Below are 16,278 nucleotides of genomic sequence, written 5' to 3'. Positions count from 1 at the left end.
ACAAGTTCTTGTAGGCAACAAGAATGGGCGTAAAACTCTCATTGCATGTATGGCTTCATGTGCTTCCCATTTGATGTATAGCTTTTATTTCTTTCTTCGCATCAAGTAAGATTCAATTAATCATTTGCAGTTCTGTAACCAACCTTATTAATTAAATCGTAGATAGTTACCATTCCCCATAGACTTAATTAAAGCCAAATCAAAAGTTATAATTTATAGGTTGCTCTTGCATAATTTTCTTGATGGAGCCCCTGTCTCATTCAAAAAGTCTCTTTTTAAATCATTGAAACGATGTTCACCTCCCATTCAAGAATAATTCTAGCAATCACCTTCATAATTCCTTACAAACGCAGCCAGCTGTCCGACAATCAAGCAATATGTGCACGTGTCATACGTTAGATGGAATTGTAAGAAGTTTGTTCCTAAAATTACACACATATGATCCCACGCCCCCTTTCTCTCTCCTCCGCTTTCCCTTTTATCGGTTGCAGTACTGGCTAACCACCACTCTCTCTCTCTCTCTCTCTCTCTCTCTCTCCACACAGGGGGCCGAAGCCGATTTCAATTTCTCCCAGAGCCTTCGAATCCCTCGTCAAATCTGTCTAAAAATCGAATATTTGGAGGAGAAATGGCTGCGTTCCAGCTGGTTTCAGCTCTTGTGCTGTCGTTGTTCCTCCAAATCCAAAGATCGGTCTTGATGGTGGACGGGGCCATTGGCGTGAACTGGGGTACGCTGTCGTCCCACCGGCTGCAGCCCTCCATTGTTGTGGATCTCATGAAGGAGAACAAGATCTCCAAGGTGAAGCTCTTCGACGCCGACCCCACCGTGCTTCGGGCGCTGGCGGGGAGCGGCATCCAGGTGATGGTGGGCATCCCCAACGACATGCTCGGGATTTTGGGCTCTTCGCCCGCCACTTCAGATCTCTGGGTCACTCAGAATGTGTCGAGATATATGGTTAAAGGCGGCGTGGACATCAGGTATTTTCGGGTGTTTATGGGCTTAAATCTTGATGCCTTTTGCTTGAATCTTCTTTCGCTTTTTCACTACTACTGAGGAACGTTTTTTTTTTTTTTGTGAATCTTCATATGAAGGATGATCAATTCGTCTGTGTTGTAAAAGAAAGATTGGATTTTTTTTTTTTTTTTTTTTTTTGAATCTTTGGGTATGTCGAACACTCGGGCGTGTATTGGGATATTGGATGCTTTCTAGTTAGGGCATCGAGGAATTCAAAATGTGGAGAAAATAGCACTAGTGTCCTCTTTTGGGATACGTAATACTACTGAGATTAGGATTTCTAAAAGGCTTTGGCGATCATCCAGAGTGGAATCTTCATGAACTTTTGTCATGGTTTGGACTTCAGCAAATTCCAAATGCAAAAAGCAGTGTGAACCCAGGAGTGAGTGGAATAAACTGTAAGGCTTGGAAAGATGCCTACGTACAATGCTTGGTGCGTGCCAAAACAGGAGCCATCAGATTCTCATTCAGTTTTCTCAATGTGTTTCAGGAGCTGCCTTTATGTTGATCTGCTATCAGAATAATTTGTGAAAACTTAAGGACCTCGGAAGATGTTAGCCTCCCAGAATCCTGTGTTGTGTACCCATGGTTGTGTGGGCTGAGGAGATGTGGCAAGAACAGAAATAACTAGGTGGAGTCGTCGGTGCTTGCTGGTCCTGCAACAACGATTTTTGAGATTCTGAAAACAACCTTTTAATTGGGTTTAATATCCTTAAATCTTGGGATTGCAGATCGATGGCATCTCCTAACCTCCTCTGAATTCTGTCTGCACCTTTTTATTCTTATGCCTTTGTGTCAATGTGTGGGATTTCACACAGGCGAGAGAATTATGCATCCAAACGGTGCCTGAAGACCATTTTATAAATTTCTTTTTGTCGTATACATGCCTAGGAAACCCATTTCCAATGTGAAACTGAGAATCCAAACCATCAGTACTAAACTGAAAAAGCCTTTGAAGTAGATATTTTACCTAATAATTTTCTCTGATCTTATTTATTTTATATTGCTAATATAATCAAATATTGAAAGAAATTTATCTTGCATGCTACATTATGAGGTATTTAATTAGTTTTTTTTGTTATTTTGTTTGTGCATAAATTGTTGTAGGATACTAGGGTCGTTGCTTTATAATGTTGGAAAAATCATACCATTGAAAAAATTGTAATAAACATCATAATTGCTCTCATATCATATCATATCATTCGCATTCTATTGTAAACCTATGCTATTTACATGCTGGATTAGATGGACCTGCCATAAATGTGTATGCATTTTCTACTGATCCTTTTACATCAGTATTATATCCATCTTAATTTATTCATATAAAATTTTATATTCTAACATCTACACCAACCTATTTTATAGCCCTTTTCGCATGATTGTTACATCCATTTCATTCTAGATTCGTTCATAGGAATGCCATAAGTGGATGTTCACTGCTACCATAAATTCATAGTTCCTTTCCTGATAAACTTTACAGTTTATATGTTGTAATCAAAAGTGCTAAGGAGTTGTGAGGTGTAGTAGAATATGAATATAATCTTGATGATGCTCAGGTCAAATAGTTCACGGTCTCAAACTTTAACCTCTACATAATGGTAGACAAATTTATATTCAATGTATTCTAAAACAACCTTCATAAAGAAGTTAGAGCAGATGAACCATTCCAAACGAGGGTGACCAAGTATTTGCTTTAATAGACTAAAACTACCTTGAACCTGGTCAGGCTTTGCAAGAACTTTCAGACATTCCCAGGAACGTTAACCCTTGCAATAGCTTTCAATTTCCTTCGTTCATCTTTTTTTCTTACTTATTTCTTTTAATTTCGGAACATGTGAGGATTGCCAAGATCAACATCTCCTCCCTTTATTAATTCATTGTTTTTAATAAATTACTTATATTTCTAATTTAAAAACTTCCCCCTTTTTCATGCCCTTTTATTCATTTGCCTTCGTGTTTGAGATTTTTAGAATCCTTAGGGCCTGTATTTCAATATGATTGGGCTGAAAATCTTGTAGGATTCGTGGACTGAGCTGTTCGTTTAAGCATGGCCTCGTATCAACCAAACAACACAAAACTCAAATCCTATGGCAAGAAGAAAAAGACCTCCATGCGTCTTTTCTTTCTTCCTGTAGTCCAAAGGTTAGAATCTGGGCTGGGTTTGGACAGGCTCTTAAAAGATACAAGCTAGATGAGCTAACAGACCTGATTTCTACAGGATTCTCGGCCCAACCCTGTAGGAATATCCAAACATGCCCTTAAAACTCCACATATTCGGAATTTGTATAGGAATCACCAGGAGAAAAGGACTTCTTTTCACGTCTTCTTTCTCTAGGAAAACCTTCTTTGCATTTCTTCTCTATGTATTTCATTGTTTTTCTCTATTGGGCATCAACATTTGAGATCATTGTGTAGATGTTCCCCTCTACGATTATGCATGTAGACTGAAACTCAGGTTTATTTGCATTATTGCATGGATACATGCATAAGGGTCAGATTCAGAGATGTATCTGGGTGTCTGACTTGCAAGAGGAGAAAAAAAGATATAGGAACCTTAGTAAAAATTATTGTTATAGATGCCTTATCAAGATAATTAGTAGCATTATAATTTCACCTCCTTAACAGATTTAACTTGCATTAAATAAATTTATTGATGAAAGATAATGTTGTTATTTATGGTGATAATAAACCTTGGATTGCAACTTAGTTTTTCTTTTTTTTAATATCGGTTATTTGTCTTAGAGATAGGTTTAAGTGTTAACTTGCATTACTTTTTAAACTCATTTGAAGCAAATATAGTAACTTTTGAGCACATATGTGTGACATCAACTTTTCAAGCTGTTGGGAATACTGACGGTGTCTTATATACAGCTAAAAGGATGGATTGGTGGTTTCATTTATGAGAACTTCTGAACATACATGTATACATGTGGTCTAGGCGCTTACGCAATTGTGATCCTTATCAGGTGCATCACACTTAGCCTTTTTCAGAGGACATTCTTAACAAATGTTCCACTTATTGTTGCATTTTATTAAATTGACACTGTTCAGGCTTGAATTCAGAGGTGATTGCCCTATTTGTATGGAAAAACCACAGCAACATGAACTATGATCTGGAATCTGAGAGCCATAATATCATTCATGTGCAAATGGATTTGTGATATATTTTGAGAAAGCTTGCTTCTTTGGTTTCCCATCATAATTTAACTGTCTAGTGGTTGACAAAAATCTAATGTTCTAATGGTTTGTTTTGGACACGCTTGCTTACCATTTTTCTATTGCACTGAACACAGGTACATTGCTGTCGGCAACGAGCCCTTCCTCACAAGCTACCAGGGGCAATATCAGTCCCTGGTTCTTCCAGCAATGCTCAATCTTCAGCAATCACTAACAAAAGCAAACCTGGGAGGTTATGTAAAGCTGGTCGTCCCTTGCAATGCTGATGCTTATCAGTCCGCCACACTTCCTTCTCAAGGAACATTTCGACCTGAACTGACTCAGATAATGACCCAGCTGGTCTCTTTTCTCAATTCCAATGGATCTCCCTTTGTGGTTAACATTTACCCTTTCCTGAGTCTTTACCAGAGCTCAGACTTCCCACAAGACTATGCCTTCTTTGGGGGATCTTCGCACCCGGTTGTAGATGGCCCAAGCGTGTATTACAATGCCTTTGATGGAAATTTTGACACCTTAGTGGCTGCTCTTACGAAAATCGGCTTTGGGCAGATGCCTATAGCAATTGGTGAAGTGGGCTGGCCAACAGACGGAGCGGCAAGTGCAAATCTTAGTGCTGCAAGGGCTTTCAACCAAGGCCTTATCAGTAATGTCTTGAATAACAAAGGGACTCCTCTGAGACCTGGGGTTCCTCCAGTGGATGTTTATCTCTTCAGTCTTCTGGATGAAGAACAAAAGAGCGTACTTCCAGGGAATTTTGAGCGACACTGGGGGATATTTTCTTTCGACGGTCAGGCTAAGTACCCCCTGGTCATTGGATTGGGTAATGGCAGATTAAAGAATGCCAAAAATGTTCAATATCTCCCATCAAGGTGGTGTGTTGCCAACCCATCTCGAGATCTTGATGCTGTTGCAAATCATATGAAGCTGGCTTGCAGTGTTGCTGATTGCACCACTCTCTTCTATGGAGGATCGTGCAATGCTATCGGAGATAAGGGAAATATCTCATACGCATTCAACAGTTACTATCAGTTACAAAAGCAGGAAGCTCGGAGTTGTGATTTTGATGGGCTTGGAATGGTTACATTCCTCGATCCTTCAATTGGCGACTGCCGCTTTCTTGTCGGAATTAGTGATAGCAGTTGTTCTTGCATTGGTTGCGGAATATTTGCTGGGTTATGGATTATGACCTTGTGGGTGTTGATGTATCTCAGAGTTTTGGGTTCTCTGTGATGCCAGAAAGAGCTTGTTCGGGTATTTGTGGTGTCCTTCTGAAAGTTGGATCTTCTGTACTCACAGGGAGAACAATAGAATACAGTAGTTTTTCATTATACATCAGTGAAGCCATTTGTCCATAGTTCTTCCTTACACACTGCCCTTCTGAAAAAGTTGGATCTTTTGTTCTCACAGGGAGATGAATAGACTACCATAGTGTTTCATTATACATTGGTGAATCCATGTGTGTTGTAGTAACCTTGTGAAAGCTTGTACAGTGGGGATGGGACCAATGTTGCTGAACCCTTGATTCAAAAGGATTTGCTAAAGCTCAATACCAAATAGGTCCAACCTCCTGGCCACATTTATGCCAAAGGGAAACTCTCCTGACCTCTTGAGGAGGGTAGGAGACCAGTGCTGGTGGACCATGATATGGAAGTGGTCCTCAGTTCCGGCTGCTCAACATATCGCATTAGCTAATAACTCCAAATTCATTTGGATCATATTCAGCTAAGAATTTGTAGGTCTTTAAAGAGACTTGATATGTTTTCGGTAAGTGTGAGTTGGATCTCTTTTGGGTTTCCTTTTCCCTGGCTTTTTCCCTTGAGGATAAGAAAGGAAGACTCAGCGGGTTGGTTGCCTTCCCTTGCAGCAGCTAAATATATCTAAAAGACAAGAACAATCAAGATATAAGGCAAGGTAAAAAGTCCAACAAAGTGGTCATCCCATGTCATGGTTCCATCACTCACCAACAAAAAGCCTATTCTAGTGATGTGGTGTCACGTCGTAGATTCGAAACATGATACGGCCGTGCTACCGAGGGGTATATTCCATGATAACACGATGCCAACATTATATTTAGCTTTCAAATCTATTTATTAAATATAATGGAATACATAAAAATTCAATTTTATTATAAAAGCATGTGTAAATCCAAACATAAAATCAAACCTATAATCCTCAATATTCAGAAAAATCATTAATTACAAATTCATAATCAATTGAAAAACTAAAATTCTGCTTTGCTATTTAGATCGCCAAGCTTGCTACGCGAACTCCAAGTCTGGATCATTCTTTATTTCTATTAACCCTATTTGTCTGGAGAAAGAAAAAGAAACGCAAAGATATATGAGCGACACAGCTCAGTAAGCAAACCTTCCACTATCTTATCGGATCAAGTATAAGTTTTTGCATGTCAATGCATCATTTACAGAAAATAACATATATTACAAAATAAAACATTTCATAGTATAGTATATTAAAACGAGTCATAAAGCCAATTATGCATGTATAAATTATTCATAAAATATGGTTTCTGGTAAAATTCTATGAACCCATCCTTGATTTGGCTAAAACCCTAGCCAAACTGAGAGAAAGATCATACAGAATGGAAGGAAAAGAACATACCTGTGATCGTACCATGGACGACAGTGCGGTTCTTGAGCTCGATCGAGAGGGTCTCATCGTTGAGCTTCATCAGAAACCTAACATAAAAAAGAGAGGAAAAAATCGGAGATCGGCGCAAGAAACTAGAACTATAAGAATATTGCGATACTGACAAGGAGAGAGAAAGAGCACCTGCCAAGCTTCATCCTGGAAAGAGAGAGGGGGGTAGGGAGTAGATGCCCTTCCAAGCTCTGCCCATTAGATTCCACCGTCTTTATGGGCCATAGGCCCCCTGCTCCTTATCCGGCCCATTAGATTGGTTGGGCCCGGAGGATGGGCAGGGCCCATAGCCCATACTAATCACCCTGGCAAATCAAAATGCCCGTCGGACAAGGTAATAAAAATTTTCTGAGTTGCTGAAACTCTCTCCAAGCCATTCTGAAACATTCAAATTATTGTAGAATGTTTTAAAATTTGAAAAGGTTTGGTACATTCAAATGTGGGATATATTCACTGGGGGTTAGTCTTATTGGTTTTTTCATCAACAGGGCATCAAATGTTCTAATAATTTCTATTCGTGATTGCATCGAAGAGTTATAGTTTTGCAACCATGGTTGTCCTTGCATTGTGTGATGTTTCGTGAATCACGCAGCCATAGTGAAATGGTTAACTCCATCTTAAAATCTTTCCCATCCAAAACTAATTCTTGCCGACCATGTCGGAATGATCATACTCAGCAATTTTTTTTCATTTGCTTCTAATAGTTCGATTTATCCAAAAAAATTGTCAGCTCACGAATGTGGTCCTAATCCCTCCGGCAATGCTATAAGTCGTTTAGGTATATGATTTTATTTGGTTTCTATTTTATTTATTATCCCTAATCCAAAAATCGCATTTACTTCTTCTTGAACAGTACCTTCGACAAGATTGTCGATGGCCATAAATCCTAAAATTACCTAGATATAAATTCTCTTTCCTTTCCCATGTAAGGATATGCACACCTAGCTTGCTGACACAACCATGCAGCCCCTAAACGAACGAAACATCACCACACGTGTCAACAATGGTAAATAATAAGATCAAATATGAGCAAGCTTACGCAAGGGGACGCAAAGATTATTGCTCGTGACGCGCCCGGACCCAACAGTTGGACCCAAAGATACTTCTCACGGGACCCACTTTCTTATTACAGAGCGTTCATTGACAGCTCCGCTGAGAAACACGTGGGTCCCATGCCGCCAGCAAATAAAATTCGGATGTCACCGCGGGCGGATGAGATGCGTTGCTTTCCCCGCAATAATAGGATCGTGCCAACGAGACGCAAATATAACCCCGACACGTTGACCCTAGAGTAATAGCACTTGGGTCCCACAAAACAGTACAGTTACTCGGTTAAACTCGACTGGAGTTGGGCCCTTCTATTTTTAAAGAGCGTCGCCGCCTCCGCAAACGGGCGGTGGAGATGTTTTCTTGTGATCTGCGGACGGTGATATTTGCTGCAGCGTATAAACTTCTACGTTCCCGACAATGAGATCACGCGCACTCGATTTCTATGTCGAGCGAGTGCGGAAAAGTTATATTTATCGGTTCCCGTAACTTTCCCGTGCACTTAAAATCAAGGAGATCGAAGCGCGGTTTCAAGCTCTTCGGCGTCTTCGCCAACTCACGATCTTCTTTTTCGGCAGTGAAGAGTGGTTTTCCGAGGAGGTGCTGGGGAAAAGAGTTGGAGTCTCCGATCTGAAAGGCGGTTTTCCGACGGGAATGAGGGGTTTCCGTTGAGTCGTTTTCTCGCGGGAAGATGGTGAGGAGGAAGGCAGTGTTGGTGTTGCTGTGCCTCACAGTCCTCGCGCCCATCGTTCTCTACACCGATCGGCTTTCGTCTTTCTCCAATTCCATCTGTGAGACACGAAACCGTGAAAACAAAAATGTTTTTTGACAGGAAAATTTGGGATGTTTTGAGTAATTCCTTGAGAATCTCGGCATTCTAACTTTTTGTTCTCTGTTTATTTTTTTTCCCCTTTGTGCAGCAAATGACGATTTTATCGATAACGTCTCTAATTTGGTATATCTTCTTTCCTCCCCTGCTGGATTTTCTTTTTTTAAATGTATTTTTTTGGTGAATGTTGGAGATAAACTCGTAAATTTCTTGCTTTTCTTTTTTTGGGGAAAAATCAGAGTGTTGGGAAGGAGTTGGGGAAACTAAACGTGCTTCCTCAGGTAGTCTAACTCCAGCCCCCTTTTGTTTTTCTCTTTATATTTATATATATATATATATATAATTGTGTTTTTGGTTTTTTTGCAATTTATTTAGATGACTGCTTCAAAATTAGGTCTTTAAATTTGGGTGCAGGAGTCGACCAATGCTGTGAAAGAGCCGATTGGGATCGTTTATCTCGATAATTCGAGGAAATCCCATCAGGTTTTAGTTCAATCCAGCGATGGCTCCGCGGCATTAGAGTCTCAAGGTAGGATTCTTGTTCCGTTCATTTAGAAAAATTAGGGCTTTCTTTTAAGGATTAGAAGAAAACATACACTCTTTGGATCCCAAAGCTTGAATTTGGTATAAGAATCAGTTGCTAGACAGAGAATTTTCATCGTTTGAATCCTTTTAAATGGTCAAGAAACGGGGTTTACTTTTACAGACTGGTAGTTTATATGGAGACTTTTAATAGTTGAATTATTTACAGAAATGCCACTAAGGAAGTCTGCAGAGCATAAGAGCAGGATGCTGTCGGCCACATATAAGGGGAGTCTTTCAGAAAAGGAGGGCGTGATTGAGCAAGTTGTCGATAGGAAGATTGGTAAGGATGATTCGGAGAAGTCCAATGCAGAGGAAGAGAACAAGGAAATGGGATCCCAGCAGACCGAGCTTAATACTACTCCAGCAAAAAAGGTGATTTCCCTTTTTTTCTCTCCGGATTCAGTTAATTATTGTGCAATCATTGATTACATTCTTAGATGGGATTTGGTGATTGTTATGTGGACTTACAGTTTATGGATGTTCACTGCTTATGGCTGTGGAAGACTGGGTCTTTCAAATTTTAAGCATCTTGCGCACATGTTGCAGCAGAAAATGACTTCTTTGAACTAGTTCGGATTTCGGTAGTATGGGCTCTTTTTTCTAATTTTATTGAATTTATAGTTAGTGTATGGTTATTGGATAACCATTACCGGTTGGTATGGCAGGATTTCTCATGGAATTAATGAACTTTTTATTGTTCCAAGGTGTCAGTATGCTGTGAGAATTGAAAATTTAGTTTATTTGTTGTATTATGTGGGCTAGTGGGAACAGTGAATGGAATAGATATAACTAGTGCGGTTATGTTCTTGAACAGATATCCATTTGCCACTCTCTTTATATGTGCTGATTCAGTTATTTAAGCTGATGACATCATGATTATTTGATCTGTGTGTAAGGAATATATGAGAAAATAGTGACCATTCGATGGAACAGTGAATTTTGAATCTGCTAACTCTGAAAAATTCCTCTTAGGTCATGTCCAAATCTGTAAAGTCAATTTCATCCATGTATTTTGATTTCTGTTATTGAAGACTTTTCATCCAGTTTCAGAAGTTGTTGGATTAGGGTAGAAGATAATGCAGATGTTAACTGGGGTTGCACCTGGAGGGGTGGAGGAGGAGGGGGGGGGAGGTAATGACTATCGTTCAAGGATAGTTGGTGTCGTAATTTGTTTGTAACCTGTACCACCAATCTGTGGAATCAATTCTTTCCCTTTATCTCTTCCTGCCTACGTCATGGATTTTTTTTTTCACACATGTTTGTTTGGTCCTTTTCCAGGAAAATGAGTCTGAAAAGCATTCTGAAGAAACGACCCTTAAGGTTGATCTAGAAAAACTTCAGACAGCACCAAAATATAGAAACCGTAGTAGCACTGTTATATCTGATGCTAGAGTCCGGCAGCTCAAGGATCAGTTGATCAGAGCAAAGGTCTACCTTGGCCTTCAAGCAATCAGGACCAATCCTCACTACATCAGGGAGCTACGCTTGCGCATAAGAGAAGTTCAGCGAGCACTTGGTGATGCAACCAAGGATACAGACCTACCAAGGAAGTAAGTATTTTGACTGCACTGATTTCCCAATATCTTTTCACTTAATACAAGTGTTATAGCCAAGTTATGCTAGGTTTCTTTGGATCTTATGTTTTCCATTCTTTGGAGAAAAAGAATATGGGATTCACTATGCTCATATTTGATTTAACAAGTATTTGTTTTAACTACTTAATATTGACTTATTCAGGGCCAACGACAAACTGAAGGCAATGGAACAGACTTTGGCTAAGGGCAAGCAAATTCAGGATAACTGTGCTGCTGTCATAAAAAAGCTACGTGCCATGCTTCACTCGACAGAGGAACAGTTACGAGTTAATAAGAAGCAGACTGTGTTTTTAACCCAACTTGCAGCTAAAACCCTCCCTAAAGGACTCCACTGCCTTCCCTTGAGGCTCTCCACTGAATACTTCTCCTTGAATCCCAGCCAACAGCAATTTCCAAATCAAGAAAAACTTGAAGATCCTAAGCTCTATCACTATGCATTATTTTCAGATAACATATTGGCAGCAGCAGTCGTTGTGAACTCGACTATTTCCAATGCTAAGGCAAGATGCTTTATTATTACCACTATTGCGTTTAAAGTATTGTTGATTTCAGTTTTTGTGAGATTTATTATAAATGAGAATGTCTCTTCCTTGCAGCACCCGTCCAATCATGTTTTCCACATAGTTACTGACAGGGTCAACTATGCAGCGATGAGGATGTGGTTTTTGGCTAATCCACCTGGAAAAGCTATCATCCAAGTTCAGAACATTGAAGAATTTACATGGCTAAATGCTAGCTACAGTCCAGTACTCAAGCAGCTTGGATCGCAGTCAATAATCAACTATTATTTTAGGTCTCATCATGTGAACTCTGAGACAAACTTGAAGTTCCGAAACCCAAAATACCTTTCAATCCTGAATCATCTGCGATTTTACCTACCTGAGATGTTCCCAAAGCTCAATAAGCTGGTGTTTTTAGATGATGATATTGTGGTACAAAAGGACCTGACCGGCCTTTGGACGATCAATCTCAAAGGAAAGGTTAATGGTGCAGTTGAAACTTGCAGAGGAAGCTTCCATCGCTTTGATAGGTATTTGAACTTTTCGAACCCTCTCATTGCCAAAAATTTTGACCCTCATGCCTGTGGCTGGGCCTATGGAATGAATGTGTTTGATTTGGCTGAGTGGAGGAAGCAAAATATAACAGAGCTCTATCACTCCTGGCAGAAGCTGGTATGTTTACTTCCCTTTTGCATATCACTTTTCATTATCAGTGTTCTGCTTCTCCTTTTTCATAATTTGTCGTGTGACTTCAGTTAAATTATAGGCAAATTTTCAATACTTTCTTAACCTCCATACTGATAAAAAAACCCTCTGATACTATCTGTGCCCATTCCACAATGCTACACTGGATTTCAGAACGTAAATCAGAAAAAAAACAATCTGAAACAAAAAGCCAGGTGAACTTAAAAGCCTTGCCTTAATTAAAACAGTCAATCACTGCTTGCACTACTATGATCAATATCTTATGTATTTTATACCTTTTTTTGATGCTCATTTTGTATCGCAGTTAAGAGTCAACATTGATAGATATTCTGAATTTGTTTTGATGTATAGAGTGGTCTGTTGTTTTCTTCAGAGTCCAAGAGTTTCTGAAAACCTCAGTCTTTTAGCCCCTATTTAGTGAAAAACTGTAAAATTCCCTTTGTCTTTGGCCAAATTATCATATTTTACCCTCTTTTTTTTGTCATGCTCTGACCTAAGCCATGCATTCACTGTGTCTGCAGAACCATGACAGGCTGCTGTGGAAGCTGGGTACCCTGCCGCCTGGTTTAATAACATTTTGGAAGCGTACATTCCCCCTTGATCAATCATGGCATGTGCTTGGCCTGGGGTATAACCCACATGTGGATCAGAAGGAAATCGAGCAGGCAGCAGTGATACACTACAACGGAAACATGAAGCCCTGGCTGGAGATTGGCATGCTCAAGTATCGCAACTACTGGTCTAAATACATAAACTATGATCAAGTTTTTCTACAGGACTGCAACATCAATCCGTAGAGAGCCAGTGGGTACTTTGATATCTTTTTCACCATTAGATATTCTTTTGAAGTTCCTTGTTCTTTTCCCTGTTACCTATTCAGTGGAATTGAATTGACTAGTTTGATTTTTTTAGTGCTTTATTGCCATAAGATTTGCTGTGGCAGTTTTCACGATCCCATCTGCACAACTGCAGTTATATTGTATATATTTCAGAACTGAAATCCAGGGGCGCCGAGCTCTACAATGCAGGTTATTTATGTTCTTGATATCTTGTAATATTATGCCCGTGATTTTTATAGCATGCTTTATTTTCCTCCGGATCCCACTCTCATTTGATGTCATTATTTTTTTACATCTATTTATCATAGTGGCCTTTTTTTCCAGCCTTTGTGCCTGCTTGAGTAGTAGATGAGATACATGCGAGAGTGAGGGTTTGCTTTTCATACTCTGATGTGGATGAACTGAAAATTAATCTAGATTTTTTCCTTGCTTGATGGGATGGAAATGAGTTTTTATTTAAAATTCTCAAAAAAGTTTAAGCAAGTACTATAAGTAGATGTTCATATCTAAAATAAATAATTTAACATGATTTAAATACGTGAATGTAATATAGTTAGGGGTATTATCTGGAATTACATATTTTAAGCCATGTAGCCATAATAACAGCAAACAACCAGTGTCGGCCCATTCATCTGGGTCTGGTTCCATGAATCCTAGTTCACCATCTGTTTTCTTCTCTCTCCTTCCATTTCAGTAGATGCTTCTTTATAAACTTCATACCAAGTCTCGATCATTCATATGCAAAATTACGCTTCAATTGCCAGTAAAATTAGGTCTCCTATTTTTGAAGTTGCTTTACAAGATCAAATTTCTTCTCTCTCCACTTATTTCTTCTTCTCTTTTTCTTTTTTTTTTTGGTTCTAAACTTGTTATTTCGTCACCTCAATATCTCTATTATCTGTCCTGGAAGAACAAATAGGGAAGAAAAGCTGGTCGTTTTTCTGCATGCTTGGAAGTTGGTGCTGGTGGGGTACCCCTAGAAACTAGAAAGCTGCTGCCATAAATAATGAACATATATACTTCAACATGGACAGCAATTGGATCAAAAGGCATCTCACCATTGAAGTACGAATTTTTGGCTTTCATCTGAACATAAGAAAAGTCTTGTAATGCAGGATCATTAGTTATAGATGTAGAAGATGATGAGTTCTCTACCCCTTTAATTATACTTGTTCTCTACCCCTTTCAACATAAAAAAAAAAAAAAATCTTGTAATGGAGGATCATTAATTATAGATGTAGAAGACGATGGGTGTACCTCTTTGGGGTTTTCGAAAATTTGACACGGTTTCGATGAGGCATTCGATCTAATTGTAAGAAAAATTCTGTAATGGAGGATCGTTGATTATAGACGTAGAAGGTGGGAGGAGTTGTCTCCCTCTTTTGGTGGAAAACTTGACACGATTTTGATGATCTAAATGTTAGAAAAGTCCTATGGAGGATCATTAATTGTAGACGTAGAAGCCTCCCTCTTGTTAGAAAAGTCTTGTCGACGAGTATGTATCATCTAGACGGAGACAGTATATCAAATTGCCTGAATATATGTATAAATTGTTTCATGACTAACTTGCTAGATTTGTATTACCTAGTTATATACTATGTACTCGTGAATACAACCCATAGCTATAGGATGAAAGGGACTCCATATTTTGAAGAAGAAAGAAACTTGAGGGAAGAAAGGTGGCCCCGCGAACGAAGGAATAGAGAGGGAAGGACGGCTTGATGAGGAAGAATAGAGAAATATGGGTGGATGGTCTTATGGATGACCGTTTTTCTAAGTCTTATGACGGACGGACTCCGGCAAGAGCCCTCTCCAAACGATCTATTTTTGGTTCAAACATAAGAAAAATCGGAGGATCATTAATTATAGACATAGAAGATGAGTTCTCCACCTCTTTTGGTTGAAAATTCAACACACGGTTCCACACTTTTGGTTTTAAGAGTCTCGCACTACAGTATAATAAGTGCAAGGGGAAGGAGGGTGGAAGAGCATCAGATAATAGAATGGAGAAGAGAAGTGGTTGCATGGTGGTGTTCCTTTTGGTGCTCCTAACTTCTTCAACTGAAGCTGACTTAATAGTTATGCCCGTCCATACCATCCATGGTACGGACTTGCTCATCCATCTCCTCTCCTTGTTTTCTGCATTGTTTTTGTGCTGAAGCTTCTCTTAACAAAATATTTAGAAAGCATCCTGGGTGTCTCCCAAGTCCCAAGGGACTAGAGTTGCGAAAAGAACACGGAAACTGCATCTCTTCTTCCCATGGCACGTAGAACAAGAAGATACAATTAATTCTGATATTACACTCGAAATAAATTGAAATGCTATGGGTTAAAAAAATGCAGTTTTTTTTTGTTTTTGTTTTTGTTTTTTTTGAAGAAAGCATAGTTTCTAGAGGGCCTATTCAGAATATTTTTGTGTTTTTGTTTCTCATACCAAATAGCGAAATATCCCATGCAGATTTTTTTTTTTTTTTTTCCTTGAGAAAGAGATTGATACTGAAGACAGAATTTGAAAAAGTAATAGATCTTTGCTGCCAAAGGCTCTAAAAACTTTACATGTAATTTGAGAAAACAAAAAGATTTCATCATATATGTTGCTCAGCGTAGTTCATTTTTCTTCTTGAATTTCTGAGCATAAAAATAGAACATAAATGCAGTACTAAAACGGGTCCTAAAGCTTTGATTAGTTTTGTTTTTAACCAAGAGGATTACCTCTTGTTTCTCATGCTTAGCCTCTTAAAAAGTATCAGGAAGTCTACCTTGTTGCCTAAACCTTCCATTATAATGGTGGTTTGCAGGACCCGGTGGGCTAAAACTACAATTAGGCGGAAGAAAATTGCTTCGCGAGGACCCCCCCTCCACAGTTCCTTCTCCTCAAAAAAACGAGGATATTCATAACCATGGCTAAAGAAGAAAATAGCAAGTTGGCTGGTGTTGTAGCAAGCAGTCAACCACAACTTAGATTTGTTTGGTTGTAACTTGATTTCGAGCACTACCATGCAAGCAAAAGGTCCAAAGCAGGAAAAGGAATAAAATAAAACAAATATCATAACAAAGTTTATGATGATTTTATAGTGATCGTGTAGAGGTTGCATGTTTTGAGAATGACAGTGAACAGGCTTTTATTTTTCCATATTTTTTTAGAGACAGACTCTGGGCTTGTCTTTGACTCAACACTCGTGGCAAGTGCTACCGGCAATTGCATGGTGATCGTCTAAATATTTTTAATTGACGAGGCAGTGTTAATATATTTGAAAAATCACGGTTGCTCATAAATTAAGTTCACCAAATATCTATTCCTGGACAAGTAACAGCGAGAAATCAGACG

General features: G+C 39.0%; 2 protein-coding genes across 2 annotated transcripts; both read left to right on the top strand.

Annotated features, from left to right (window-relative positions):
* The first annotated feature begins 473 nt into the window (after positions 1 to 473).
* LOC103702364 (O-Glycosyl hydrolases family 17 protein) lies at positions 474 to 5,557 on the top strand. Its single transcript, XM_008784769.6, has 2 exons — positions 474 to 978; positions 4,309 to 5,557. The coding sequence occupies exons 1-2, from the start codon at positions 629 to 631 to the stop codon at positions 5,420 to 5,422; spliced, it is 1,464 nt and encodes a 487-aa protein (XP_008782991.1). The 5' UTR covers positions 474 to 628; the 3' UTR covers positions 5,423 to 5,557.
* Positions 5,558 to 8,311: 2,754 nt separating this feature from the next.
* LOC103702363 (putative galacturonosyltransferase 4) lies at positions 8,312 to 13,207 on the top strand. Its single transcript, XM_008784768.6, has 9 exons — positions 8,312 to 8,688; positions 8,818 to 8,852; positions 8,966 to 9,007; positions 9,141 to 9,255; positions 9,478 to 9,683; positions 10,590 to 10,861; positions 11,049 to 11,406; positions 11,503 to 12,078; positions 12,633 to 13,207. Exons 1-9 carry the CDS (start codon positions 8,589 to 8,591, stop codon positions 12,906 to 12,908), a joined length of 1,980 nt encoding a protein of 659 aa, XP_008782990.4. The 5' UTR covers positions 8,312 to 8,588; the 3' UTR covers positions 12,909 to 13,207.
* The last annotated feature ends 3,071 nt before the right edge of the window (positions 13,208 to 16,278 follow it).

Source organism: Phoenix dactylifera, chromosome 11 (genome assembly GCF_051530095.1).
Source record: "Phoenix dactylifera cultivar Ajwa chromosome 11, Ajwa_hap1_PhDact_Kaust_v1.1, whole genome shotgun sequence".
NCBI classification, from domain to species: domain Eukaryota; kingdom Viridiplantae; phylum Streptophyta; class Magnoliopsida; order Arecales; family Arecaceae; genus Phoenix; species Phoenix dactylifera.
This window is presented reverse-complemented; position numbering and strand designations above follow the sequence as displayed.